General features: G+C 51.6%; 1 protein-coding gene across 1 annotated transcript in view; it reads right to left on the reverse strand.

The window, feature by feature from the left end:
* Window positions 1-2,363: 2,363 nt before the first annotated feature.
* Window positions 2,364-27,246, reverse strand: part of PRKD2 (protein kinase D2) — a 37,080-nt gene continuing 12,197 nt past the window's right edge. Inside the window, exons 2-18 of the mRNA XM_077318467.1 lie at window positions 26,688-26,826; window positions 23,506-23,637; window positions 21,359-21,510; window positions 19,969-20,170; window positions 18,135-18,215; window positions 17,389-17,539; window positions 16,663-16,780; window positions 15,947-16,024; window positions 15,183-15,450; window positions 13,892-13,944; window positions 13,654-13,726; window positions 12,548-12,654; window positions 11,919-12,080; window positions 10,623-10,721; window positions 8,561-8,828; window positions 6,459-6,544; window positions 2,364-4,855 (exon numbers count right to left, since the gene is read on the reverse strand). Coding sequence (XP_077174582.1) covers window positions 4,631-4,855; window positions 6,459-6,544; window positions 8,561-8,828; window positions 10,623-10,721; window positions 11,919-12,080; window positions 12,548-12,654; window positions 13,654-13,726; window positions 13,892-13,944; window positions 15,183-15,450; window positions 15,947-16,024; window positions 16,663-16,780; window positions 17,389-17,539; window positions 18,135-18,215; window positions 19,969-20,170; window positions 21,359-21,510; window positions 23,506-23,637; window positions 26,688-26,826 — 2,394 coding nt within the window. The 3' untranslated portion in view covers window positions 2,364-4,630. The remainder of the gene's footprint in view (window positions 4,856-6,458; window positions 6,545-8,560; window positions 8,829-10,622; window positions 10,722-11,918; window positions 12,081-12,547; window positions 12,655-13,653; window positions 13,727-13,891; window positions 13,945-15,182; window positions 15,451-15,946; window positions 16,025-16,662; window positions 16,781-17,388; window positions 17,540-18,134; window positions 18,216-19,968; window positions 20,171-21,358; window positions 21,511-23,505; window positions 23,638-26,687; window positions 26,827-27,246) is intronic.

A 27,246-nucleotide genomic window follows, 5' to 3' on the forward strand; every position in this document is an offset into this window, starting at 1 on the left:
GCGTGTCTGTATCTTATTTTGAAGGGATGTTTAAACATTACCATAGCGACCAGAGAGCGTTAGGGCAGTGGTTGAGAGTAGAGGAGTTAACTACCCCCCCACCGGGCCTCAGTAAAATTGTCAAGCGTTGAGTGGTCCCTGGTTATAAAAAGGTTGGGCACCACCGCACTACACCACACAGCTGGCGTAATGCTATTTTCACCAATGTGCGGAAATGTCCTTAGTTTCACATTGAATACACTGAGTAGCAGGGAACTAGTTTTTTCAGATGTGATTGCATATTTAACCTGTGTAGCCCAGTTTCCATTATGGTGAACATATATTCCCATGTATTTGAAGCTTTTAACTTGTTCAATGATGTTACCTCTTACGTTCCACCTAAGAATAGATTCAGAAGGCCGTGTTGGTCTGAAGTAGCACAATAAAATCAGAGTCCAGGAGCACCTTTAAGACCAACAAAGATTTATTCAGGGCGTGAGCTGTCGAGGAGTGTCTGATGAAGAATGCTTGCACTCGAAAGCTCACGCTCTGAATAAATCTTTGTTGGTCTTAAAAGTGCTCCTGGACTCTGATTTTATTGCTCCATTTAAGAGGCTTCCATGCATTTCCAAAAACAACAATTTTTGACTTCTCGAAGTTCAGAGTAAGTCTGTTCACAGAAATCCAGGAATTGAAGCAGTATAAGCAGCATATAAAAGCTGTGGGATATGAAGGGAACCATGTTTTGGGCTATAGCCAGCTTTGGGGGTCAGAGCAAGGTCATCCCTAAAGGTTAAGTAGGAGGGGAGCCAATATGCACCCTTGTTTTACCCTTCTATTAATTAGTATTTTTGGAGCAAGACTCCCAAGGTGGGTAAGTTTGACTTGGCAACGTGGAGAACAATAATTTCCTCGTAGGAAATGGGGGCCTTTTCTCTATCTCCCTCTTTAACAGCTTATCCCAGGGAAGACCTCTGGGGATACAGTCAAAGGCCCCTTTAAGGTCCATAAAAGCCGCAAAGAGATTTGGACCCTCTTTCTTACTCTTTCTTGTTGACACGGTGGTAAGGACGGTACAAGGCTCAAGAGTGGATTTCCCTACTTGCCTAGGGCCTAAAACCTTTTCCTCAGACCACCACAGATTAAGTTTATTTGACAGGAGTCTGGCATATCGTTTCCCAACAATAGAAAGCGGCCTGATGGGTCCCTAATTGGTTGGGAAATACCCAACAAGGATTGCATTTGTCCTGGAATTGAGCATTGCCTGTTTTGTTGACCTCACTCAAGAGAGCAGGCCAAAGAGGAGACCATCAATCTGGGAAGGTTTTGAGTGGCTCAGGTGGAACTGGATCAGGTCCAGGCGCTTTCCTAGGCTTTAACTCAGGGGTAGTCAAACTGCGGCCCTCCAGATGTCCATGGACTACAATTCCCATGAGCCCCTGCCAGCATTCGCTGGCAGGGGCTCATGGGAATTGTGGTCCATGGACATCTGGAGGGCCGCAGTTTGACTACCCCTGCTTTAACTGATCTATCCATCCAACAGGTGGGTGGGTGGGAGTGAAAAAACATCCCCAGCTCCAAGAAAGGGAAGAGAGTTTGTTCTGGTGGAAGGGAACAGAATTCATTAGGATGAGGAAGAAAGGAGACGATCCGTTTCCCATTTTTCTCATGCTCCTGTGCAGTCATACCATTTCCTACACTTTATTCCCCCCCCCCTTTCTTCTTCTCCAAGAGAGCGGGAAAATGACTGCCTTGGAGGGGGGGCATTGCAGCCCCTGCCACCACCAGTGTGATATCGTGGTTAAGGCTTCTAATCTGGCATGCTGGGTGTGATCCCCACTCCTCCACATGCAGCCAGCTGGGATGCAAAGATATCCAGCCCTCACCTGGGGGTTGGCAGCCCCCCACACCCACACCCCCTTCCAGGATCCATTCCCGGGCAGGATTCTAACTGCTCTCCCCTCCTACCGCATCCTCCTCGGTTTTTGTTTTCCCGAATTCCGGAGTTCTGCCAACCCCATCACTATGCAAATGATAGCCGTTTTGCATCTGCTTTGCATAATTCTGCTTCTGCCAGCGAGCGGGAGGGAAGCAGCAGCTTGGTTGGGCATCCCTGCCCACGTCTCCGGGGCGGGAGGAAGTCTTTGCATGTCCCAGATTTCGGAGGAGGCAAGGGGGGGGGGTGGCCCCAGGGAGAAGCAGGGCTGGGCCCAACCCCTTCCCTCTAGGGTCACTTCTCTCCAGGGAGAGGGGGAGGGATGCCAGCCTCCAGGTGGGACGGGGAGATCCCCTGGAATTGCAGCTTGCCTCCTGACTATAGAGATCAGGTCCCCTGGAGACCATGGCTGCTTCGGAGCGGGGAGAAGCAAAGGAAACCAGAAGGCTGATCAAAAACACACACAAACGGCATTTTATTTACAACGTAACATTGGCAATATATGCATTTTCTAAAAGAGACCTTTCCGGCTGCCATCGCTGCAGCCGACTGCTTCACCCTCCCATTGGGGCACGGCAGGAGGGGGGGGGGGAGAGAGAGAGAGCACAGCTGCCGGGTTGCAAACCCTTCTGGGCAGAGCCGGGGCCGACACTACTGCAGGTCCCCGACTGTGCGCAGCGGAAGAATCTCGCTGAAGCGAACCCAGGGTTGGGGGGCCTCATGAAGAGGCACAGGACAAGGGGAGGAAGAGGACTCAGTCTGGAAGTGCTGGGTAAAACAGTGTGGGGGGGGAGGCAGGGGCAGAAATGTGCTGGGCTCAGGAGGCTCCTTGCCCAGGTGGAGGGCTGGGAGGAGGCGTTGTGGGCCAGAGCTATCCAAGCTGCGGTCCGGGAGCCCTGCAGGAATCTACAGCAGCTTTCTGCTGGACGGGCCCCTTACGCTGACGTCTGCCCCAGCTTCCAGCTGCAGGGGAGCACACAAATCGGAGGTTGGCTCAGTCCGAGTCCATGCGCACCCAACGGATCATTAAACATGGGCAATACCCCCAGCCAGCCTCCAAAACCGCTGCCGAGCCCTGGCTTGGCTGGCCGCATGTTCCCTGTGTTTTGGCAGACAGCACAGAGGGCGCCCTCCCGAAAGTGGAAAACAGACGCTCGGCCTTCCTGAAGCTATTCTCCCCTCCAGACCTGGATATAAGCTTGCGTGCGCACGTGCCCGCTCCATCAGAGCTTGAGCATCTGGAGAAGGGTGCGGGTGCACAAAAGCTCATGCCCAGAATTCAGGCTTAAAGGAGCTGCCGGACGCAAGCTTTGTTCTGCTGCTTCAGCCGACACGCCCGGGTCGATCCCCTCCTAACCGTCGGGACCCCGTTGGACACTGGACCCCACTCCCAAGGGTCCCTCAAGCCTTGCCCAGACGGCTGTCGGTGCAGGAAGGGGGACAGGCCAGGGTTTCCAAACACGAGCCCCCTCCCCTTCCCATTTCCTGCCCACAGTTGCATGTTCAGCCCTCCGCCTGCTCTCCGAAGGAGGCAAAAAAATAAGGGCACTTTGTTTCTCGTCCAAGGAAGGGTCTCCTTCAGGCTCCTACAGAAACCATTTTTTGATGGATGCGGCCCAGAAGAGACTTTGGCAAAACAATACCAGCTTCTGGAGAGGAGTCATGGATGTGCAATACCCCCAGCCAGCCTCCGAAACCTTTACAGTTAAAAGACGATGCCTTTTCAGATCTGTGGCAGGACTGCAAGGGGCTTCTTTCTTTGCTTTTCTTTTTTTGGGGGAGGGTGGGGTGGGTTTAAAACTTTTCAAGGGTTCGGGTTATATGGGGGGTGTCAGAGAGCTCTGGTGGGGCTAAAGGTCCTTTTCCTGAACGAGTATCTTATGGGTGCTCTTTCAGATGCAAAGAGGGGCATGCTGGTAGCCCCCGTCACGGGGGGGGGGGGATGAGCCCCATAAATAATGAGATGAAACCTCTCTGGCTCCAGCTGCGTTAGGGGTTGGGGCTTCAGGATCAGGGAGCAGTGAGTCCTAAATTCCTTCTCCTGGCCCCGCGTGATGTGAAACTCTCTCTCCCTTCCCCCCAAACCGGGTACGCAAGGGACAGCCACCCCGATCTTCACAGATTCCCAACTGAAGGGAAACCCATGCAAGAGAGGAGCCCTCTGCCCTCTTGCTGGTCTGAAGCCACCCGTTCTTCAATCGCTCCCAGAATGCACCTGACTTTGCTCCAGCGGTAGTCCCCAGATGCACTTCCGGGCTCTGGATTGGGGCCCCCAGCCTTTTGGAGACTGCAGGCAACTTCAGTGCAGTGGGGCAGGCCTAGCCACAAAACGGTTGCTGCAGGAGGTGGAGTCAGCCACAAAATGGCTCCAGCAGGAGGCGGAGCCAGCCACAAAATGGCTCCAGCAGGAGGCGGAGCCACCCACAAAATGGCCGGCAGAGAACTGCCAACACAGTTGGCAGCGAAGGGGATCCCCAATCTATATGGTCCTTCAGGTCCTCCCCAGAGGACAATTTTGTTCCCCCCAAGCTCCTTGAGAAACAGGTTAATGATTGGAGAACTAGTTCTCTGCTGGACCGCCTTCCCTGCTGCCGCCTGCAGGGGCCAGAAAACTCTCTTCTTTGCTTAAGATCCAGGTCCGGGAAGATGGACGCTGGGCCCCCTCCGCGGGAGGCCGTCCGCCTGCGAGTCTTGCGTCCGAGCACCAGCAGCCGTTCAGAGCACGCTGACCCGCTCGGCCAAGCCCTTCATCTCCCCCTCCCGCTGCTGCTCGCCCTCCTCTTCCTCTTCGTCCAGCCGCCGGACGCGCAGGTGGTCGGGGTAGGGCAGGCCGTGCTCCGCGGCAAACTGTTCCCAGCGGGCATCGTCACTCTCGTGGGTGATGTAACGCTCGGCCATTCTGCTCTCCAGCTCACGGAGGTCCAGCCACGTCTGGTAGTCCTGGAAGAGGAGAGGAAGGGAAGAGACGGGGGAAGAGGCCCATGCACGTCCCATCCGCCGTGCGCCTTCCAAACGCCCTCCAAACGTCGCTGCGTGGACCCTGCCGCTTCATTTTGCTCCAGCATCACCTCATGTATAAATGTGCAACCTACCTGACAAAGGGAGGCCACAATAAAAACTTTCGTGGGCTGGCAGTTTGCCGAAATGCTAGCCTGAGCTTATCTCCTGAGGTTGGGACAGGGAGCTGCCCATTGCTTTGGCTCAGGGTGCTGCATATGGGGTTGCCAACCTCCAGGACCATTTACACACGGGGAACTTCGCTGCTCCAGCCCCCATGCAGGAGCGCAGATCGGGGGCAGGTGAGGTGCTCCAGGCCAAATGCTCCCCCATGTGGGTACAGGAAGAGTTGGGGCAACCTGCCACGACTAAAACTCCAGTCTTGGGGGGGAGAGGGGTGGGATTTTATGGCACGATGCCTTGCTGAATTCCCTCCCCTCCCCAAAAAACCCACCCCTCCCCAGAACCTCCAGGGATTTCCCAACATGGAACTGGGAATCCTGGTTGTATCTGGTGTATCATTCAGTATTAAGACAGTGGCAGCTAACCTGCACCCTGCAGAGAACTACCACTCCACAAAGAGCTGCCTTGTGAGAATTTTGACAGAGAACCCATTCATGAAGCCCTTCTGGGGCCATCAAGAAACCCCAGGGTCTCATGAAACCTTCGTTGAGAAAGCCTGCCCTGCCTACACGTTAGGCAGAGGAAATTCTGGTCCATTGCATCTGACGAAGTACGCGGGCACACGAATGTTTATATCTGGAGTAAGACTTTGTTGGGCTTAAAGGTGCCACCGGACTCCACTTGGTTCTGTTAAGTTGAGAGCCACTCTAGTTTCCAACGCAAGCAATGCCAAGGCCAGGAAACAGAAAGCGTCACAGGCGATTACGGCCTCAAGGGGTTTTCACACCAAGAGGCGAGCAGAGGTCATTGCCTGACTCTGCATAGCGATCCTGGACTTCCCTGCAGGGCCTCCATCAAATTACTAATTGGGAATGACCCTGCTTAGCTTCCGAGGCCGGCCAGGAACTGCGGTGCAGCTGGAAACCAGAAAACTGTGGCTTTTTTGGGTCTCAGCTAAACTGCGGCCCTCCAGATGTCCATGGACTACAATTCCCAGGAGCCCCTGCCAGCATTCGCTGGCAGGGGCTCCTGAGAAATGTAGTCCATGGACATCTGGAGGGCCGGAGTTTGACTACGCCTGGCATAGGGCTTCAGCAGTTGTTGATTTTTTGTGCCCTGTTGCTGCCTCCTGCTGGAAGACTGATGCAAGGCCCCAGAAGCAGAGAGGCACCTGGAGCAAGACGTAATTGGGAGTGACTTCTAGCTTGGTTCTCTATGGCAGCTGTTGAGAAACCCCTGAAATGTTCTTCAGGCTTCCAGAAACCCCAGAAGTAATACCAGAATAGGGTCGGGAAGCAGAGCTGTGGACACGCCCACCTGGAGTCCCTCCCCTCCCCACCCCCTCCAGGCCCATCCTTGGCCTTTTTAGGGGCTGGGTCAACATGACCAGAATGAGCAGACCAGGATCTGCCAAGCCAAGTACCTGTAACCATGAGTGGCTGAGGGATTTATCCACACTGTAACGTTTCCTCATCTTCACCTGAAGAAGGTTGTTGATCAAGTCGATGGCTGAGAAGGAGGAGAAGAAGAAGGAGAAGGAGGAGGAGAAGAAGGAGAAGAAGGAGAAGAAGAAGAAGAAGGGGAAGAAGGAGAAGGAGAAGGAGGAGAAGGAGAAGGAGAAGAAGGAGGAGAAGGAGAAGGAGAAGGAGAAGGAGGAGAAGAAGAAGAAGAAGGAGAAGGAGAAGGAGAAGGAGAAGGAGAAGGAGAAGGAGAAGGAGGAGAAGGAGATCATCACTCAATTGCCTTGAGACAGCTGGGGTTTTTATACTTTTCACTACCTGGGGGAATCCCAACGGAGCTTCCAATCCCCTTCCCTTTCCTCTCCCCACAACAGACACCTTGTGAGCTGGATGGGGCTGAGAGAGCTCTGAGAGAACTAAAACTGGCCCCAGATCACCCAGCTGGCCGCATGGGCAGGAGAAGAAATGGGGAATCCAATCTGGTCCTCCAGAAGAGAGGCCCCCACTCGTAACCGCTGCACCAAGAGAAAGCCATCGGGGGAGATCATCAAATTGGAAAAGCGAAGGGCTATTTCGGCACATGCCAAAAACTGCCCTGTGCCACCAAATCCCCGCAAGGGCAACAGAACAGCCTCTCCTTTTTCAGGAAAGGAGGGTTCAGGTGGGTAGCCGTGTCGAGCCTAGACGACTCAAACAACTCAAACAGCAGAACCAAGTCGAGTCCGGTGACACCTTGACACACAACCAAGTATAAGGTTTTGTGTGCAGGCACAGTCCCTACTGTGGAACGTTGGGAAAACTTGGTGGGTCTTCAAGATCTCACGGGACTCACGCTTTGATCAGGAAAGGAAGGTGCATATTACAAAAATGAAGAAGAAGAGTTGGGTTTTATGCCCCGCTTTTCACTGCCTGAAGGAGTCTCAAAGCAGCTTACAATCGCCTTTCCTTCCGTCCCCACAACAGACACCCTGTGAGAGAGGTGGGGCTACAAGACCCCTGGTGTTACAGCCCTGTGAGTATAGCCTACCTCACAGGGTAGTTGTGAGTATAAAACAGAAGAGGGGAACAATGTAAGCTGTGTGGGATATAAAGTTAAGTAATAAATCTGTCTCCCGGGAAACCCAAATGGTTAACAACTGGAATTTTTTAAATACTTTTTAAAAAATCGTGTCTACCAGTTAGTTAAAAGTTTGCTTTTCAAGCAGCCTCCCTCTGCCCCCTGGAAGCTTTTTCTCTTATTCCTGTTTTTTATTGTTCCTTTAAGGACGCTTTCCTCTTTGACTTCCAGCCCACCCGTTTCAAGGGCTGTGCATTCCAGAACAGGAGGGATACTTCATTGCTGGGGAAGTCACCTAAGGCAGGGGTAGTCAACCTGTGGCCCTCCAGATGTTCATGAACTACAATTCCCATGAGCCCCTGCCAGCAAATGCTGGCAGGGGCTCATGGGAATTGTAGTTCATGAACATCTGGAGGGCCACAGGTTGACTACCCCTGACCTAAGGGAGGGGTCCCATTAGAACCCATCACACCAACAATCCAAAAGAGCCAGAGTCCTGGTTCGCCTTCAAGACCAACCACCGTGGCAGGGGAAGGAGCTTTCGTGTTTCGGTGCTCACTCCCCAAACCGTCTCTCTCCCCATCAATTTTGTCTTTCAGGTTCCCCTGGACTCTGGCTCTTTTCTAATGCCACAGACCGACTAACACGGTGACCAGTAGGGTTGTGTGCTTCGGCCGCCGAAGAGCACAACCCTAGTGACTAGTCTTGACCTGTCTAAACAAGTGCGTTAACTCCTGAAAGCTCCTCTCCTGCCACCAATTTGGTTAGTCTTAAAGGGACTCCGGGACTCTGGCTCTTTCCTTAGCTTGTTGGAAGGGGTATCGCTTATGTCTGGTGGGTCGTAGTTTTGTTCAGGTTGCAGCACTGCATTATTTTATCCCTCCTGAACGGCTCTGCACCACTTCCGGGATGGGCACGAGCGGAAATCAAAAGTCAAAGGAATCCCCCCCCCCTCTCGCTCCCGCCCTGTCTGCCCCCTCCCCCAAGACCCTTTCTACCAGCGGGTACCTCCGACGGAGATTTGGCGCCAGGGGTTGGGCGGGTACATGAAGGCAGCGTTCTGGATCTGGTCACTGATGTCCTCGTCTTCGTTGAAGGGGAAGGTGCCGCTCAAGCTGACGTACATGATGACGCCCACTGACCACATGTCCAGAGAGCGGTTGTAACCCTGGTTGAGCAACACCTCGGGTGCCAGGTAGGCTGGGGTGCCCACCACGGACCGCCGGAAAGACTTCTCGCCAATGATCCGGGCAAAGCCGAAGTCGCACAGCTTCACCTGCGGGGTGCCAGCACAAGGCATCTAAACGCTTGCATCTTGCCGTGGGACTCCCCACGCCAGCGGTCACGGCAATCCCAAGAATCCTGTTCCCGCCCAGGCCTTGAAGAGTACACTTTTCTAACCCCCCCAGGACAAGATCGGAGCTGGAGAGAAGTTTTTGCAAAAAGCTCAAGAAACTATTCTCCATTTGTCACAGGAATGGGAGCCTACGAAAAGGGGCATCTCGCGGCCTCAACAGCTAAGTCTGTCTTGTGGAGCAAGAAGCTTTGGAAGGCTGGAGCCTCCTTCAACAGAGGTGCTGCAAAGGGGATTCCCCACCAGCAGCCAGACTGGGATGGGGAATGCGAAGGATGAAAAGGCCGTGAGAGGAAGGAGGTTTTTGTTTCGTAGCTCTGGAGAATAGCTTTTTTGTTTTGAATTCTTTTTCTATACTGAGATGTAGAATAGATTTCTTTTTTTAATCCTGACATGTAGTTACTATGCAGAAGTGGTGGAGTGCACAATACAGAATATGTAGCTATGATGAAAATTCACAGTACAGTGGTAAAATATTTATAATATATTTGGTGCAGAATGCTGAGGCAGCTGCACTGGTTACCGGCTGCAGCCCGGTTCAAGGTTCTGGTTCTGGTATTAACCTTTAAGGCTCAAGGTTCAAGGTTCTGGTATTAACCTTTAAGGCCATCTGCGGTCTGAGCCCCACATACCTGAGGGACCGCCTACCTCCTTATGCCTCCTGCAGGGCACTTTGCTCTGCAGCTGCAAATCTGTTGGAGTTCCCTGTCCCAGGGGAGGTTCTCTTGGCCTGGACCAGGGCCAGGGTCTTTTTGGTCCCCGACCTGGTGGGACGAGCTCCGAGGAGACCTGAAGGCACTGACGGAACTCTCCCAGTTCTGCAGGGCCTGCAAAATGGAGCTCTTCCGCGAGGTCCTTTGTGGAGACCAGTGCAATTAAGAGCTGGGCCCCTCCCTGAGCCAGGCAGGCCATTGGGCTACCCTTAGTGCTGTTCTCCCTGAGGCATTTTTTTGAGAAACCTGCTGAGCTGGGGGAGGGATTTCATTTATCAACCCAAGGGTGGGTTTTAACTGTTTATCTTGTTTTACAGGGATTTTACTGTGCGGTCTTGCTGTTACCTGCCACTGTGGGAGTGGGGGGCAACAAACTGAATTATAAACAAACAAACAAAATGGAACGTCTGGGTAGTCAAACTGCGGCCCTCCAGATGTCCATGGACTACAATTCCCAGGAGCCCCTGCCAGCGAATGTTGGCAGGGGCTTCTGGGAATTGTAGTCCATGGACATCTGGAGGGCCGCAGTTTGACTACCCCTGGATTAACCTGTTCAGCTTCTGGGGACCTTTGCAATAAGATTTGCAATTGCTGGCAGGGGCTCATGGGAATTGTAGTCCATGGACATCTGGAGGGCCGCAGTTTGACTACCCCTGGTAAAGACCATGATCAGAAAGATGTCAGCCAGAATTCGTTTTGTTCTATATACTCTACGATGACTTTTGAGGAATATGATTTGTTATATAACCCCGTTTCTCTTTTTGTATCACTTTTATATTTCTTTAAATTATTTTAAAAAGAAAAATGTAGACAGCAGTTAGTACCCTTCGGGACGCAAATGAGTCCCTTGGCAGGAGGAGGGGCTCGGCTTAGCTATCATCCCCATCCTGAAAGACCTCCCTGCTTTCCGTACTGGAAGCCACTGAGGTCTGATCCCCTTTGGGATACACCAGCTCTTCTTCAATCCCAGCCAGCTGCAGGAGGAGCTCCGGAAACAGCTTACCTGGGGAAAGGGCTCTGCTGAGGCCAGGAGGACATTCTCTGGCTTGAGGTCACAGTGCACGATGTTTTTGAAATGCAGGTGCCGAAGTGCCACCAGGATCTGTGGGGTGGGAGAAAACACTATAGGAGCACAAGGGTGGGAAGGAGGCCTTTCCTCCTTGGCCTTTCCTCCTCCGCTTCCTCTGAACAAACCCTTTTGAACCGCGCAGCGACGACTCATGGAAAGACACAGTCTGGTCATAGAATCATAGAGTTGGAAGGGACCTCATGGTCCAACGCTCCAAGCACAGCTTCTCCAGTTAAAGGTGAAGGGTGCTGGGAAAAGACCTCTCTTTGTTGAGATCACCGGTGCAGAGCTTAACAGGCCCTTACAGCGACTCCACGTACGGCTAGGGTTCTCAAAATCTCTTGGCTTGGGCCAGTTTTTCAGGGAGGGGACCACTTCCCAAGTCCCTCCTGCTGACTCAGTGCAGAGGGAGAAGACCAGGAAGGGATCCCTTGCGCAAGCAGTTACCCTAAGGAGGCTCAGGCGAACTTGTGCTTGAACTATTGCATGCCTAACTAAGAGTCCCTGGGCACAGATTTTCTATGTTCCTGGATGGTCCTATTTGCTGCTTTAATAAATCTAAGGGAGAACTTCCCCTTCATGCACATAGTTCTGGCAATACAAGTCCTATCAGGAATACTTTGGTTTAAAAACAGATTATATCTTGCTCTACGTCCCGGATCCAAAGAGGCATTCACATCATTCTTAAAGGCTACCAAAATTTGTGGCTGGACAAGAGCTTAGTCTTCATGGCTGAGAGGCCCACGGCGGCCCAGCGGACTTTCATGACAGAACAAAATCAGAGTCCATTAGTGCTTGCACTCGAAAGCTCACGCCCGGAATAAATCTTTGTTGGTCTTAAAGGTGCTATTGGACTCAGATTCTGTTGTGCTACTTCAGACCAACTCGGCGACCCACTTTCATGACAGAGAGGGGGATTCGAACCCACGTCCCAGTCCCATGTTCTAGACACTCTACCAGGGGTAGTCAACCTGTGGTCCTCCAGATGTCCATGGACTACAATTCCCATGAGCCCCTGCCAGCATTTGCTGGCAGGGGCTCATGGGGATTGTAGTCCATGGACATCTGGAGGACCACAGGTTGACTACCCCTGCACTACACCACCCCACACCTATGCTGAAACTCAGAAAGAGGATCCATCAGGAAGACTCGGGTGCCCCCTAGTGGCCACTAGCTGAAACAGCACCTCTACGGCCCTCCAGGGGAAGGAGACTGTTTTTTTCTTTTTACCTGTGTGATAAGAAACTTGGTGAGTCTCTCCGGGAGCCGCCCCTTCTCCGAAGAAAGGATCATTTCCAGCATGTCCCCATGAAGCTTCTCCATTACGACAAACACTTTTTCTGGCGTCTCAAACATGCATTCGAGGTTCACGATGCCGGCGTGCCGCAGACTCTGCAGGGGCGGGGGGGAAAAGGAGAGGAGGGAGGCATTCCTCCATCGCCTCCGAAAAATATCCGTAAGCTTGTTGTTGCACCATGGAGGGTTTTTAAAATGGCTCCCGTGGGGCTCCCACCCCCAAGAGTACAACTGAAGCGTCAAGTGTTAAAACAGACGTATCCGAATTAGGGTTGGGTGCATCGGCGTGCCTCGGCCGCTTCAGCAGGTCTCGGGAGCTAAGCAGGGTCGGCCCAGCTCAGTAGTTGGTTGGGAGACCACCGTGTTTAGAGACGGGCAAGTGCAGCCCAGCAGCCTGGGGCTGAGCTGAGGGAGGGAGGCTGAGTGACTCCGGGGAGCTGGCAGTGGAAGTGAAAACACCACCTTGTACCCACACATGGAGGTCCGGGGCTGGCAAAACCCACTCTGCCCGGAATACAGCCATTTGTCCTGGAAAGAGGGCGGGCTGGCCACGCCCCACTCACCTGCAGGATGGCCACCTCGTTGCGCAGCTGGCTTTCCTGCTTGGTCGGGAAACGGAGCTTGTCGATCACTTTCACCGCCACGTCCCGCCCCGTCTTCCGGTGTTTCCCTGGAGGGGGTTCATGAAGACACCAACACAGTATTCTAGTATCAACAGGAGTGGTCGTTGACTAGCATTCCCCACAGTACCCTAAAGCAGGGATAGTCAACCTGTGATCCTCCAGATGTCCATGGACTACAATTCCCATGAGCCCCTGCCAGCGAATGCTGGCAGGGGCTCATGGGAATTGTAGTCCATGGACATCTGGAGGACCACAGGTTGACTATCCCTGCCCTAAAGAGCCCATGGCCTATTGATACTGAAATATTAAAACAGTAATACAAGGAAAGGCTATAGGATTTTGCCACCTTTGATACAACAAACTGTTTTTGGAGGACTGGAGGTTTCAACCACTGATGAAGCCAGTGAAAACGGAATTTATCTAGAAGCCGTTATGGTTGTTCCTTCTGGTATAGAAAAGAATTGTAAAAGAAATAGAATTGAAATTCACTGTATAAATATTACAAACATAAGGCTCCCTGTTTCCTTCTGCTGATTTTTCATTGTGAACCTTTCTCTTTTCGTATTGTAGCACCAACACAAAAAGGGCAAAGACAGTCCAGGAATCTACAGTTGCACAAAATGCTGCCTGCTATTACCGAAGTCACAGGAATTTCAAAATTTATGAGGGAGGATTCTCCTAGAGCCCGCTTTCTCAGTCTGGGTTCTGTGAAACCCTGGGGTTTCTTGGCAGCTCTGGAAAGGTTTCCCAAATAAATGGGAATTAATTACACACATACACACACACACACATACACACACATATATGGTCATGTTGACCCCCCCCATGGTCAATGACGGGCCTGAAGGGTGCTGAAAGGGGAGGGGTCCCGGGTGGGCATGTCCCCAGCTCTGCTTCCCAACCCTATTCTGATGATTGCGCCACTTCTGGGGTTTCTCGAAGCCTGGAGAATGTTTCCCAGCAGTAAGAGAGTTAGGGAAGGCTACCCTGGAGGCAGGACAGCAGAGGGGAAAATACGACGCAGGGGTCCCCAAGATGGTGCTCACCTCCATAAACAACTCCAAATTGGCCAGAGCCCAAGACCTCATCTGGGAAGATCTGGTACACAGTGGCAATATCCTGCGAAGACACCAGCAGTGCAGGAAGAAAATCAGTTCCTTTTTCCCAGGGAGAAGGCGCCAGACACAGGCCGGCGGGAAAGAGGGGAAGCCCCGGAACTGAAAGGAGGAAGCACAGACCGACCCTGGGGAGACACAGGGGATGGAGGGAGGGAGGCCCCCTTACCACGTCTTCCTGTATCTGGCTGTTGGAGACAGAGATGCGCAGCGATGCTTGTCCTGGAGAAGGCAGAGAGGGGAGGCAGAGGTCTTATTGTACTTACTGATCTCTGATTGCTCATTGTCGATTGTATTTATTGCTTTTAAAGACTGAAAGGTGCTTTTAAAAGCAGAAACAAAAACCTGGCTTTTAACTGATCCTTACAGTTTGCAATTGCATTTCAAGACGCTGCTGACAGATGATCTCCTCATTTTAAAATGCTTATTTGGCCAAAGATTAAACCAAACAAGCCATTCTAATTCTTGTGTGTTGTTTTGTTCCCGATAAACTAGAGATAATGGTTTGTCAAAGGACGGAAAGATAATGGTTTGCCAATGTCTGTTTGCAAAGGGGGGAGCCCCTCAAACTTTTGGTGTCCCAGACAAAAAGTAAGAATATTAAAGAAGAGCCCTGCTGGGTCAGACCGGCAGTCTTTCTAGTCCAATGTCTGGTCTCATACAATTCCTCCCCCTGAGGCTCCCTCTTGGCTTTAAGATTCAGAGGATTAGTGCCTCTGAACGTGGAGGTTCTCCTCAGCTACCATAGCAAATCATCATTAATAAGACTTATCTTCCATGAAGCCTCCTGAGCCACAAGGGAGGGCGGTATTAAATAAAATGTAATAAACCCCTCACCCCCCCCCAATGTAATCCCCTTTTAAAGCTGTATATTGCGGTGGCTCTATCCTTGAGCAGTGAACAACACGTTTTAATCCCTGACTCTGTAAAGTAGTACCTCCTTTTGCTACTGCCCATCAGCTTCATCGGATCCCCTCGAGTTCGTGTCCTTTGGGGGGGGGGGAGAAAGAGTTCTCCTTGCCAACCCTCTCCACCCCACACATACAATCTGACAAGCCTCAGTCATGCTCCCGTTAGTCATCTCTCTTCTAATCTGAAAAGCGCCAGACTGTTCCCCCCATCACCTTGCCCTCTTCTGTATTTTCCCAGCTCTGCAATGTACTATGCAATACACAAACCGGCCCCTAGAGGCCAGTGTTGTGCTCGGAGCATGCTCAATGGAAGGCCTTCTGTCCAATCGGAACAGACCCAGCTCAGCACAGTGTAGGGCAGGGGTAGTCAAACTGCGGCCCTCCAGATGTCCATGGACTACAATTCCCAGGAGCCCCTGCCAGCGAATGCTGGCAGGGGGCTCCTGGGAATTGTAGTCCATGGACATCTGGAGGGCCGCAGTTTGACTACCCCTGGTGTAGGGTGAATGAGTGCTTATGGGGAAGGGGTCTTGCCTCTTGGACACTCACTGTGGGGTGTCTGCCCTTGCACGCTGGGGGCGCCCTGAAGGATGACAGGCATGAGGGCCTGGCGAATGGCATTCTCCCACGACTTGGCGTTCTCCGGGCCGTCTCCACCGTGCTGGTGGCTGCTCCCATTGCTGGGCGGGCCGTTTTCACCAACGTAGTACGTGACTTTGGCGGTGGTGATTTCAAAGCAGTGGGGGTTGGCACCCGAGGGGACCAGGGAGAAGTCCTGGGCGGGCCCCACTGCCAGGATCTCTGACAGAGGAATCTCCTGATGGTGAATAAAAGGCAGAGAGAAAGAAGATTAATTCCTCCCAAGACAGACTTCCCATGAACATGTGCAGCTGCCTTAGAGTGAATCCGACCATCGGTCCATCAGAGTCACTCTGGCAGCAGCTCCCCACAACAGGCACCTTGTGAGGTAGGTGGGGGTGAGAGAGCTCTGGAAGAACTGCTTGTCAGGACATCTCTAACACAGCTCTGATAAACTCAAGGTCACCCAGCGGGCGGCTGGGAGAAGTGGGGAATCAAACCCGGTTTGCCAGGTTAGCCACAGCCCCAATCCTTGGCTACACTTCCAGCATCTGGCTGCCAGCTGCAACTCAGTGAGTCTTAGACTGACATTGCAAAGGATGCATTTGCAACTAGCCAGCTGCAGGGAGAGTAAAATATGCAATGTCGGACAAAGAAATGGCTTGTTATGGCCCGACCCAGTTGCCCCCCTCCCCCTCTGAGGCTCGCCCCACCTCCGAGCAGGGGACACGCACCTTGTAGTAGCGGCTGCTGGTGTTGTTTTGAAAGAGGGTCAGGCATTTGCTATCCAGCCTCCAGTAATGGCGCTTCCGCTGCGGGAGGAAAACAAAGCGTTTTAAGGGGCCACAGAAACAGGGAAAAGAAAGGAGACACACGAATCACACAGCCGGTCTCTTTCTGGACGCACAGTTTCTCATGAGCCCCAGACCATTGTAGAACTGGCCAAAGAGAAAGAGCTGAATAGCGTCACTTGCATGACGAGACCCAACCCTTCCGCAGCCTCCAGGCACCAGTGAAATTCTGACCTGGCTGGAGGTGGCAAAATGGCTGCCAAAGCAGGGGTGCCGCAGGTGTCATGGCCAGCGCCAAGATGGCTGCCGCAGCTGAACATCCGTGACCCAGTGCAGCTCCCCGTGCTGTGGCAGCAGCCGGCAACAAAGCAACCTGTGCCCAGCCAATCAAATTTCCAACAGCCAATCAGAAGCCTTGTTGGGCAAAAGCCCTATCTGGACCCACCCACCCTCAAAAGGCTTAGCAGGTTTTGGGAGCACCACACTGCTGTCTGTGGAGTCGAATGACAAGCAAATAATCCCCTGCCCGCAAGGAGCTTCCACAACTAACAGCAGAGGAGAGGGAGGGAACAGCCATGGCAAAAGGGAGCCCAGTACTGCTTTCTTAGGGTCCAGGGGCCCAAAGAACCCCCCGCACCTGAGCCGTCCCCACGCCTTACCAAGGTGTCCTTATTGCTGAAATGCACGACCCAGCCCTCCTTCAGAGCCGTGCTCGATTTGCGGGTCGTCTGCCGGACGGACTGCACCACGCGCATCAAGGGGATGTACCCCACGGAACTGGGGAAAGAAGAATGCAATCTGATCTCGACAGGCTGCTGGGCACATTGAACAAAACCATGGCCTGCGGTTGGTTTTCGTAACTTCGGGGCCTCTTAACCTGCGGCTTTGCGAGATATAGACACAGCTTCCCTGGCTGGGCTTCAAGAGCGCCTGCCAGGACACTGGTTGGATCTCTGCAGGGGGACAAAACCCGCCCTTCTAGGGACCACGGACCAACAGGGCTTCTCTTAGGATCCCTCCAGCAATGTAGGGGCAATATGCTACTTGTAACCCAGCCTGTGAGTCTGTGGGTCACGGTGCATTGGGGGAGAGGCACAAATTAAAAAGGAAAACAGTTGAGACGCATGCTCCCCTCCTGGAGCCACCCTTCTGTGTGCAGAAATGCATCATGGATTTAAGAGACGTTTGGGTCTACACAAACCTTGCTATTAAGAGCCTTTCACTCATTTAAAAGAGAAAATATTCCATAGGAGCTTGTGGTCAGTACTCTCAATTTTCTGTTTTGCTGTCGGAAATTCCAGGTGGGGAATGTATTTTACCTGATTTTTTTCTCCCCCCCCCCCTCTCCTCCGTGCTTTCACATCTCCAGGGAGGCCCCTCCTTACCCCTGCGACTTGCTGATGTCATCGGGGTCTTCATCCACCCGGAGCTCGTTTTCCGAGTGGGACCCGGGGATGATCCCGGAGTCGTCCGATTCGTCCATGAGGGAGTTCTTCTCGGCCTCGCTGAGATCGCTGACGTCTTCCATCGGCACATCTGTAAGAGACAATCGGTCACCGGGAGGGTAAAGCAGGGGTAGTCAACCTGTGGTCCTCCAGATGTCCATGGACTACAATTCCCAGGAGCCCCTGCCAGCGAATGCTGGCAGGGGCTCCTGGGAATTGTAGTCCATGGACATCTGGAGGACCACAGGTTGACTACCCCTGGGGTAAAGGACAGGGCAACCCTGCAACTAGCCAACACAGGGAACATGTGAGGAAGGGCCCCACCACCTTCCCAGGAGCCAACGTGCCTTCTGTCCTCGTTCCCCCATCATTTTAAAACTCGTAGCAGCAAACTGCACACATCCGACACAGCTTCCTGAACTTTTGGGTCTTGCTGCAAAACGCTGGGGGACGGTCCCTTTTGCCACTCTTTAGTGGAGGTGGGTGGGGCGCAGCCTCAGTCCACATCCCTCACTGACCCTGTGGCTGTTGCCACCCACAACTGTCACAAAACCTCCCCAAATCTCTCTTCAAGAGGCTGCTCTCCTTTCTGCTTTTCATCAAGTCGCTAGAGGGGGCAGGGTGACATTGGGCCGGTCGGCTGTGCCCCTCCCCCCCTCTTTTTGGCAAGAAGCACAACTGCTCACCGCTGCCGTTCAGCTGAGTCTCCCCGAGGCAATCGTTGGGCACCCGGGTGGCACAACGCTTGTGGCAGTTGAATTTGCAATCTGGAACGGAATTGGAGGGGCAGGGAAAATACAACGGCAGTTACGTTCCCTAATTGCACATGCAGCAGTCCTTCTCCTGGATGCCCACCTGCCCGTGAACTGGCATAATGCCACTACATGATAACTGCTTGCAATGCACAAACCTGCCACCAGGCGGAGAATTTCCCATGTTCCCCCACAAATTGTACTCCCCACGTCCACAAATCCCAAACACATCAGTTCCAAGCTGAACACAAAGAGTTACGTGGACTGAAGGGCATTTCCCATTCATGGGATATACGGAATTAGTGAGATTTTCCCCCCTCCATTTCCAAATCTTAGCGTGAAGCTTAAACCCAACAGCAGGTTCTGGTATGGGGCAGAATACGGACAATTATCTTGTCTACTTCAAACCCATCTTCCTTCAGTCCTTTTACTCCACTACCATTCCCGACCTTGCTAGCTCTTCCCCAAAAGCTGCTCTCCTAGGACAGAGTGCAGCGGAAAATTGTACATGCGGCCAGGAATGTGGGCATGATTTTTGAGAGCCAGCTTGGCTGGGTGACCTTCGGCTAGTCACAGCACTGATAAAACTGTTCTGACCGAGCAGTGATATCAGGGCTTTCTCAGTCTCATCCCCCTCTCAGGGTGTCTGTTGTGGGGAGAGGAAAGGGAAGGCGATTGGAACCATTTGGAGACTCCTTCAGGTAGAGAAAAGTGGCATATAAAACCCAACTCTTCTTCTCCTGTTCCTCGTTCACGGCTATTTTTTCCTTCCTGACCAGAAGGAACAATATTTTACAACAATCACCCGCATCAACAGGCTCTTTAGTTCCTCTTCACTTTCTGCCATTAGAATGGTATCATCTGCATATCTGAGGTTGTTGATATTTCTCCCTGCCATCTTGATGCCAATTTGTGACTCCTCCAATCCCGCCTTTCTCATGATGTGCTCCGCATGCAAGTTAAATAGGCAAGGTGACAGTATACAGCTTTGCCGAACTCCTTTCTCAATTTTGAACCAGTCGGTGATTCTATGTTCAGTTCTCACTGTTGCTTCTTGACTTGCATATACGTTTCTCAAGAGATAAATAAGATGCTCTGGTATTCCCATTCTTTGGCATTGCCCTTCTTTGGGACTGGAATGTAAACTGACCTTTTCCAATCCTGTGGCCATTGTTGAGTTTTCCGAATTTGCTGGCATATTGAGTGTAGCACTTTTACTGCATCGTCTTTTAAGATTTTGAATAGTTCAATTAGAATGCTGTCACCACCACTAGCTTTATTGTTGCTCAGACTTCCTAAGGCCCAATTAACTTCACATTCCAGGATGTCTGGCTCCAGGTCAGTAACTACACCATTGTGGTTATCAGGGATGTTAAGCTCACTAAGCTAAAGTGCTACTGGGCTGTAATGGCTTAATTGCAGGGCCAATATGGCTACCCGATGAAATTACCCAGATTCTGAACTCTGCAAAGCAAATTTATATTCCTTCAGGCTTTAACTCTCGTGATTCATCTCATCCTTGCATGTTTCTGGGGTCTGTGACACATTGGCCCTCCCAAAAAAGCAGAGGCAATTGTTCCGATTCTCACTGCCTCCGACACATTCCAAGGACCTCCCGCATTCTCATGGGTTCCTCAAGTCTCACAACAGTAAATCTGATCTGGTCCAGTACCCATGGCATCCCTCCGGCCCCCATTTACCCCCGCCCATGGCATCCCTCTTGCCCCCCTTTACCTCTGCCCCCGGCATCCCTCCTGCCCCCCTTCACCTTTGCATTGGAGCCCCTGGCGGAAAAGCCCCTTGAGAAGTTTCTTGCAGAACTGGCAGACGGTGGGGCGGGTGTAGGAGTGGATGAGGAAGGTATGGGGCACTTTGACTTTCGTCAAGAAGAGCTTGTCCAGTTCGATGGGGCGACCGATGTACGTGGAGGAAGTCAGTCGGCGAGGTAAGAGCTCAGCGGAGCTCCGGCTCTGGGAAGGAAAACGAGGGGAAGGATCAGCTGTGAGCAAACCCTCGAAGTCTGTGGGAATGAGGCCCGCCACGTCCTGCCAAGCAAGCTCGTTTGGCTGAGCTCCAATTGCATTCTGCAGTTTAGATCCACGCGAACCCCAGCTAGCCTAGGTGGATCCTCCAGTGCATGGGGCCCCAACATGGGCCCGTGGGCCCCCTCGTGTCCACCAATTTCTTTCCTGGCACCTGCCGAGTGATTTTAGAAAATAGGGGTGGCCAGGTGGGACTTTCCCCAGCAAGGCTTCTTATTGGCCGCTGGAGATTTGACTGGCCGTGTAGGTTTTCACATGTCCCTTTGGCAGCAGCTGCCCTCACAGGACAAAGATCTCCCCTTGTATCTGCTAATTTACTTCTCCACCGCTCCCGATGTCTGGTTACAAGATCTGCGCCAGAATTGTTTGGACCCAGTGGTCAGATCTGGGGCACTTGAGCGGTTAAGAATTTTTAAATTTATTGTTGAATGTTTTGGTATTTACTTTGCATATTTGTTTTATCGGTTAGTCTCCCCAGGAAAGGGTGGCCAATAAGACTAATAAATAATAATGTGAGGCCTGGTAATTTTCATTTCATGGTACCTGGGGAAGTATCTGTGCACATGACAACTTACACCTTGAATCAAACTCTGTTGGTCTTCAAGATGCCCCTGGATCAGTGGTTCTCAACCTTTCTAATGCTGCGACCCTCTAATACAGTTCCTCCTGTTGTGGTGACCCCCAACCATAAATTATGCAAGGGTTCTTTCACAGAAATTAAATCGAAACTGACCAATGGCGTGAAGATTCATTGTTCATGATTGTACAGAAATTGGGGGTTTTTTCTGGGGTTTCTCAGTTCAATTCTGCCTCTTGTCCCACCATGCTGTTTTCCACTGCTCCAGACAGATGAATGCTCTATTTCGATCTACGCCACAAGGCTGCTGTGTGGATGGTGCCCACTCCCCCCACCCCCCCGGCCAAGCTGCTCGCCCTGCCATGACCACTGTGAAAGGGTTGTTCGACCCCCAGGTTGAGAAACACCGCCCTGGATTCTGTTCTTAACAGATACACACTTTGAATTTAAGATACCAAGTTTCTAGTCTCTGCTGGACACAACCCGAGCTCCAGAGCATGGCCTCTCCCACCCCAGCAGGGAGGGTGGGTGTTCATTACCAGGTCATCGGACAGAGACAGGGACTCCGAGGTCGAGAGGCGGAGGGACTGGGAGTTGACCAGCGAAGTGGAGGAGAGACGCCTCTTGCGTGCACCACTGCAGTTGTTGGGGATGCGGAAGGCACAGCGCTTGTGGTAGTTCAGGCCACACCCTGGGAGACAAAACCAACGAAAGGCAGATGTTAGAATTGCCGACGCCTCTGGGCAGAGCCCTGCCTGCATGCTTCCTATGGGAGGTTTCCAAAGTTCAGCTATAATTTAACCCAGGGGTAGTCAAACTGCGGCCCTCCAGATGTCCATGGACTACAATTCCCAGAAGCCCCTGCCAGCATTCGCTGGCAGGGGCTCCTGGGAATTGTAGTCCATGGACATCTGGAGGGCCGCAGTTTGACTACCCCTGCCTTAACCTTCCGGTTTCTCTTTTTGTTTTTAAACTTTCCCTTTTGCACATGCAAACCCAGAGCACCAGCAGCCCATTAGGCACATCGCATTCCATCAGCAATCAATAAAGCATCAGGCCTGGGAACAACTTAAAACGGCCACGTGGTTCCCCTCCTGCCAGGCCCTGGGGCGTAGACAGGATGAGGGCGTGCTGATGGATAAAAGAAAAATCACAGGGCTTTGAAGGTGAAAAGGACAAAATCCGGCCTTTCACGAGGGACTAAAATAACGGCAGGAGGGTAAAGACTACAAGGGAGTGACTCAGCACGCCTGGACATGGGAGGGCGCTACATCACTCTAAGAATGGACAGATGCTATTCTCTTTGTCTTAATCTGGACGCTGTTGTTGACCTCTGTCCCCCTCCTCTCTCTCTCCCACCCTCACCACACATGGCCTTCCATGGAGATGCCTGTCACTACAGTCTGTAAAGAAATGCCCTCCAACTCCCCCACACAGGGCAAGCTGGCCATTTGGGAGCAGGGAAAGCACCCTTTAGATTAGGCTTCTCTCTTTTCTTTTGACTGTAACCTGAATGTGAACTGGTCGAATAACTATAAGCTAAAAAAATTTTGCAATACACTCCCTACAAGATTTATTTACAGCGCTCAATATCACACCTCTGTTCCTGGGCAAAACTCTTCTATCTTAACCCAATATCCCTATCAAGAGATGCGTCCGAGCCTAGCCTCACCTTCTCCCTGGACTGCTAGCTTCCAAAGTGCAAGGATTTTGTGTGTAAGCATCTGCCCACAGTCTAGCCAATTTGTTTGCCATTCATGAGGTCTTGGATAGCGAGGAAAACGTATTAGCTGTAATTATTTCATCTGAAATCGAGAGCTTCTCTCCCTTAACCCCGATCCTGAAGGCACAGGTGGACAAACTGGATTTTAAAAATGGATATTCCACTAAAATTTGTTTAGCATCTGTCCCCCAGGGTCAGTAGTGTTAATGATCAAAATTCAACAAGCAGTAGCAGTAGCAACCAGAGACTGGAGACCATAAGTAAGGCAGAGGAGAGGGACATCTCTCATAGAACACAGATATTAGTCTCCCAAGCATCTCAACTCCCTTTCAAAAATAAAGGAGCACATTTCTAGCCCTGCTGGATGCACAGAAATGCTAGAAAATATGAGCAGACGTCCTCAACAGGGCGCCCACCACCTGTTTTTCTGGTGCTCACCTGGTGGGGCTTTTGGCCAGCAAGACTTTTTGATTGGCCATCAGAGATTTGATTGACTCTGCAGATTGTTTAACAGGTCACTTTTGCAGCTGCTGCCACTACAGGACAAGAATCTTCTCTGAGTGACCGAAGAGAAGTGGTAACCACCATTTTGTGGTGAACCTCCCCTCCTGGGGCAGCCATTTTGTAGCTGTACCCTACCTCAGGGGTAGTCAACCTGTGGCCCTCCAGATGTTCACGGACTACAATTCCCATGAGCCCCTGCCAGCGTTTGCTGGCAGGGGGTCATGGGAATTGTAGTCCGTGAACATCTGGAGGGCCACAGGTTGACTACCCCTGCCCTACCTCACTGCGTCAGAATTCCAAAGGTGGCTGCAGGCTCAAAAAAAGGGCAAACATGAAAGAGGAATAATGCTTGATTTCTCCTCATTCCCCGGGCATATTCTTAGAAGAGGTTTTCTCCCTTTCTTTCCACCTTCTCCTGAAGACTCACATATGCAACTGCCCGACTGCTGTGGCTCTTACCGTCACACTTGAGTCCCTGGCGAACCAGGCCGAACAGCATCTCTCCGCAGTGGTCGCAGAAGGCCGGAGCCCGGTAGGAGTGCACGTTGAGGGCATGCGGGCGGATCTGGAAGTCCTCAAACGTGGCAGAAGCTAAGGGAAGGGAGGCAGGGGTGAGCCGTGCAAGCCAGGCCTGGGTTCCAATCCCTCCGCAGCCAGAAAGCTAAGCAGGTACCCTGTTTGCTCACCTAATCGCACCGGCGCTGCCTGCTGGTAGGACAGAGGGCACCTCGGCCAGAACTTTGTACGTGGGCTCCAGTGCAGTGGAAAAGGAGGCATTCTGCACTTGCTCAGAGGCACCCTTCTCCACGGCTGTTTCGTTAGGAGGTCGTGCCAGGCACTGCTGTTCTAAAGTGGGTTCCGGTGGGTCACCCCCAACTCAAGGTACACCATGACCCTCGCACAGGAGTTAATACGAGGGGCATCCATGGGACAAACTACCACAGAGTTTGTTTCAAGTGCCTTCAAGTTGCTTCCAACTTACGGAGACCTTGTCAGTGGTGGCCCCCAAAATGTCCTGTCATTGATAGCCATGCTGAAGTTTGCTAACAGGCAGGGTCCCCCCCCCCCCATTTCTTGTTGAGTCTTCCTCTTTTCCGCTACTTTCTACTTCTCCTAGCACAATTGTCGCTTCCAGCGAATCTTTTCTCACAATGGAAACTCCCATAGCCTGGTCTCCACTGGGTCATTTTAGCTGGAATAGACCAAGAATAAAGAATGCAAAGGTTATAGAAATCAAAACATAAGGGCCTAATGATTCTCCACATAAAAAGTTTAAAAATAATCAATTACATGACAAATACATGTGTTTATCACAATTATAGGCCCCAAAGACAGCCTTATCAGAGGCCTATAATTGTTTTCAATCCTTTTGTAATAAACATGTGTATTTTTCATCTAACTGACCGTTTTAAACTTTTTATGTGGAGAATCTGAATCATTAGGCACCTTACATTTTGATTTCTGCAACCTTTGGGTTCTTAATTCATGTTTTTGAGTGAATTTTTTCTTGCTTCTCAGTTGATTTCATCTAGAACCCATTGATGTGGCTTCTTGGCAGCCCCCTGTATTGGGAAAACGCTCTTCTAGCAGCACATGTCAAAAGAATCTACTTTCCCCCCGTCAGCTTTCTTTGTTGCCCAGCTTTCCCCAATGGGAAATATTATGGGAGGAGTGATGGTGTCTGTGAGCAAGACCTTGCAGTTTCCTAGCTTCTTCATGGCTTCCCTCCCAGGCTTCCAACCTGGATTCCCACGACCCCTTCAGGCAAACCACTTTATAAAAGTCTCAGCCTCAGAGGCCCCTGATTGGGTTGCCAACTCAGCACATACTGAGAGACTATTAAAGTGAACCCTTAACCAAAATCTGAATGCCATAATCCAAGCTTTAGTTGCTAGGAGGCTTTGACCCATTTCTAAAGGGGAACTAAAGGGGGCCTTTGACTCTGTCCCAAGAGCCCTCCCATGGTGGAAACTGCAGATCAATCAGCATCTCCTAGCTCTTCGAATACAACTCCCTGTCCAATCAAGCATACTAGGGATGGGAAATTGATAGACAAGATTTCCACCCACAAGGGTGTGAAGTAGGGCTGCCACCACTTGGCTTTCAACTGATGGTCATGCCCCATCAGTTGCCACTAAGGCCCATTATGCACGGAGTGGAAGGGCCGCATTTGGAGTGGAATGACAGTGGCTAAAATCACCAATTATGCACGCTGCAGGCGGCAACCAGGCGCAGAGTCAACGTATGCCGCCGAAAAAGCCGCGTTAGCGAGATGCGGAAGAAAGTGGAGCTTCCCAAGACCAGGGCACAACCAGAAGCGGCTCCGGAGTAGCTGCGTTCATAATTGGATACTCTGGGTTTTGCCGCCGTTGCGTTCCGTCCCGTGCGTAAATGGTTAGCTTCACTTCTTCCTCCTCCGCGTTCTCCATGCCACCGTTTCAACAGCCATGCATAATAGGCCTAATAGAGTACCAATACTCCTCTACATTGACAACACAGTGATTCTCTCCTGTACTGCATAGGACTAAAAAGACTACTAAAGATGCTACATGAATGTTGCATGCTCAATAAGTTAGAACTCAATTCCAACAAATGTAAGATCATAGACTTTGCAAAAGCACAGAAAATGCACAGGTCAGTAAATGGACAAGATTTAGAACAGGTCAAATATTGTGGAATTCACTTCCATCAAAATTGTTCATGGTCATCCCATAAAAACATGGCGATCAATGCCTCTCTTGCTAGTATCTCAGCCACTGCATGATTTCACTTTAGTCAGGGCAACCAGTATATTCCAGTTGCTATCCAAGTACTTAACGCCAAAGTAACCTCGCAATTAATTTGAGGTTGTCCCATCTGGATTAGAGGCCTGAACAGAGATATTGAGAAAAGTCAGTCCAACTTTTTATACAAGATTATGGGTCATTCAAATGTGTTCCGTAAGCTGCCTGGTGTCCTGAAATGGGTTGCCAACTCCAGGTGGCGGCTGGAGCCCTCCTGGAATGACAACTGATCTTCAGACAAGAGAGTAGCAGTGGCAAGGGATCACAGGAATGATGGAAAGCCACAGTTTGGCCACCCCTGATCTAGTGTGTGTGAAAACACCCTATGGCAGGGGTAATCAAACTGCGGCCCTCCAGATGTCCATGGACTACAATTCCCAAAAGCCCCTGCCAGCGAATGCTGGCAGGGGCTTTTGGGAATTGTAGTCCATGGACATCTGGAGGGCCGCAGTTTGATTACCCCTGCCCTATGGTGTTAAACCCCACTGATGTTCCTCCCCTCCACAAACCTCACCCTCCAAAACACCACCCCCTACAGTCTCCATGCAGCCAGCTGAATGATCTCTCGTTTGGTTTCTGCCATCCCCCACAGATCCCAATATCCCTCAGGATTATCTGACCCATCTGAGGTCACTGCCTCAGGCCACGAGCCACCACGGACTCACCCTTGGGATTCCACCTCCTGGGCCCCAAACTCCTCTACGGTGGGTCAGGGCTCCGACTTGGACAACCGGGGGCTTCTCTACCAGCCCGCAAGCCCTCAAGGAGGCCAAACCACTGCAAGAAACCTGAACAAGGGACCTTGTCCAAGCTCCGGGGCTGAGCTCCCCCTCCCAGATGCCCCCCTAGTTTGCTTACCCGAGAGGACAACTTCCACCAGGTCTCCCTCTTGGATGTCGCTGGCCGCTCGGACCAACTGTAGGATGTTGATGGATGAGGGGTCATGTCTGAACAGCAGGATCTTGTCATAAAGACCATAGAAGCCACACTCTGGAAACTGCAGAGGAAGGGACAGACATTGCAAGGACCACTGTCCAAGCAGCAGCCCCCCAGCATGCTGCCTCAGTTGCCCCATCTCTTAACAGACTTGGTACAATGCAGGCTTTGTATGCACAAAGAGTTTGACCTTTTTCTTTACTAATGCAGAGAATTTTCCTTGGCATGAAGTTAAAAGACTAGTGCCATCTCCCAGCCGTTAAAGGAAATAAGTGCCCATCATGCACTTCAACAGGCTTCGGCATGGTTCAATTAACTCTAATGCAGCTTGGAGGCTATTAACATCAGGTAACAGAGCCGCAGAGCTTTCCCACATTTTCATTTTCCTTGCTTGCGTGTTCATTTTGCTTTTTTTTTAAGGGGGGGGGTCTCTCCAAGTTCTGCACATGTTTTGCTTACTCCAGCAGTGAATTCAATATTA

This window comes from Paroedura picta, unplaced genomic scaffold (genome assembly GCF_049243985.1).
Source record: "Paroedura picta isolate Pp20150507F unplaced genomic scaffold, Ppicta_v3.0 Ppicta_v3_sca21, whole genome shotgun sequence".
Classification (NCBI taxonomy): Eukaryota; Metazoa; Chordata; class Lepidosauria; order Squamata; family Gekkonidae; genus Paroedura; species Paroedura picta.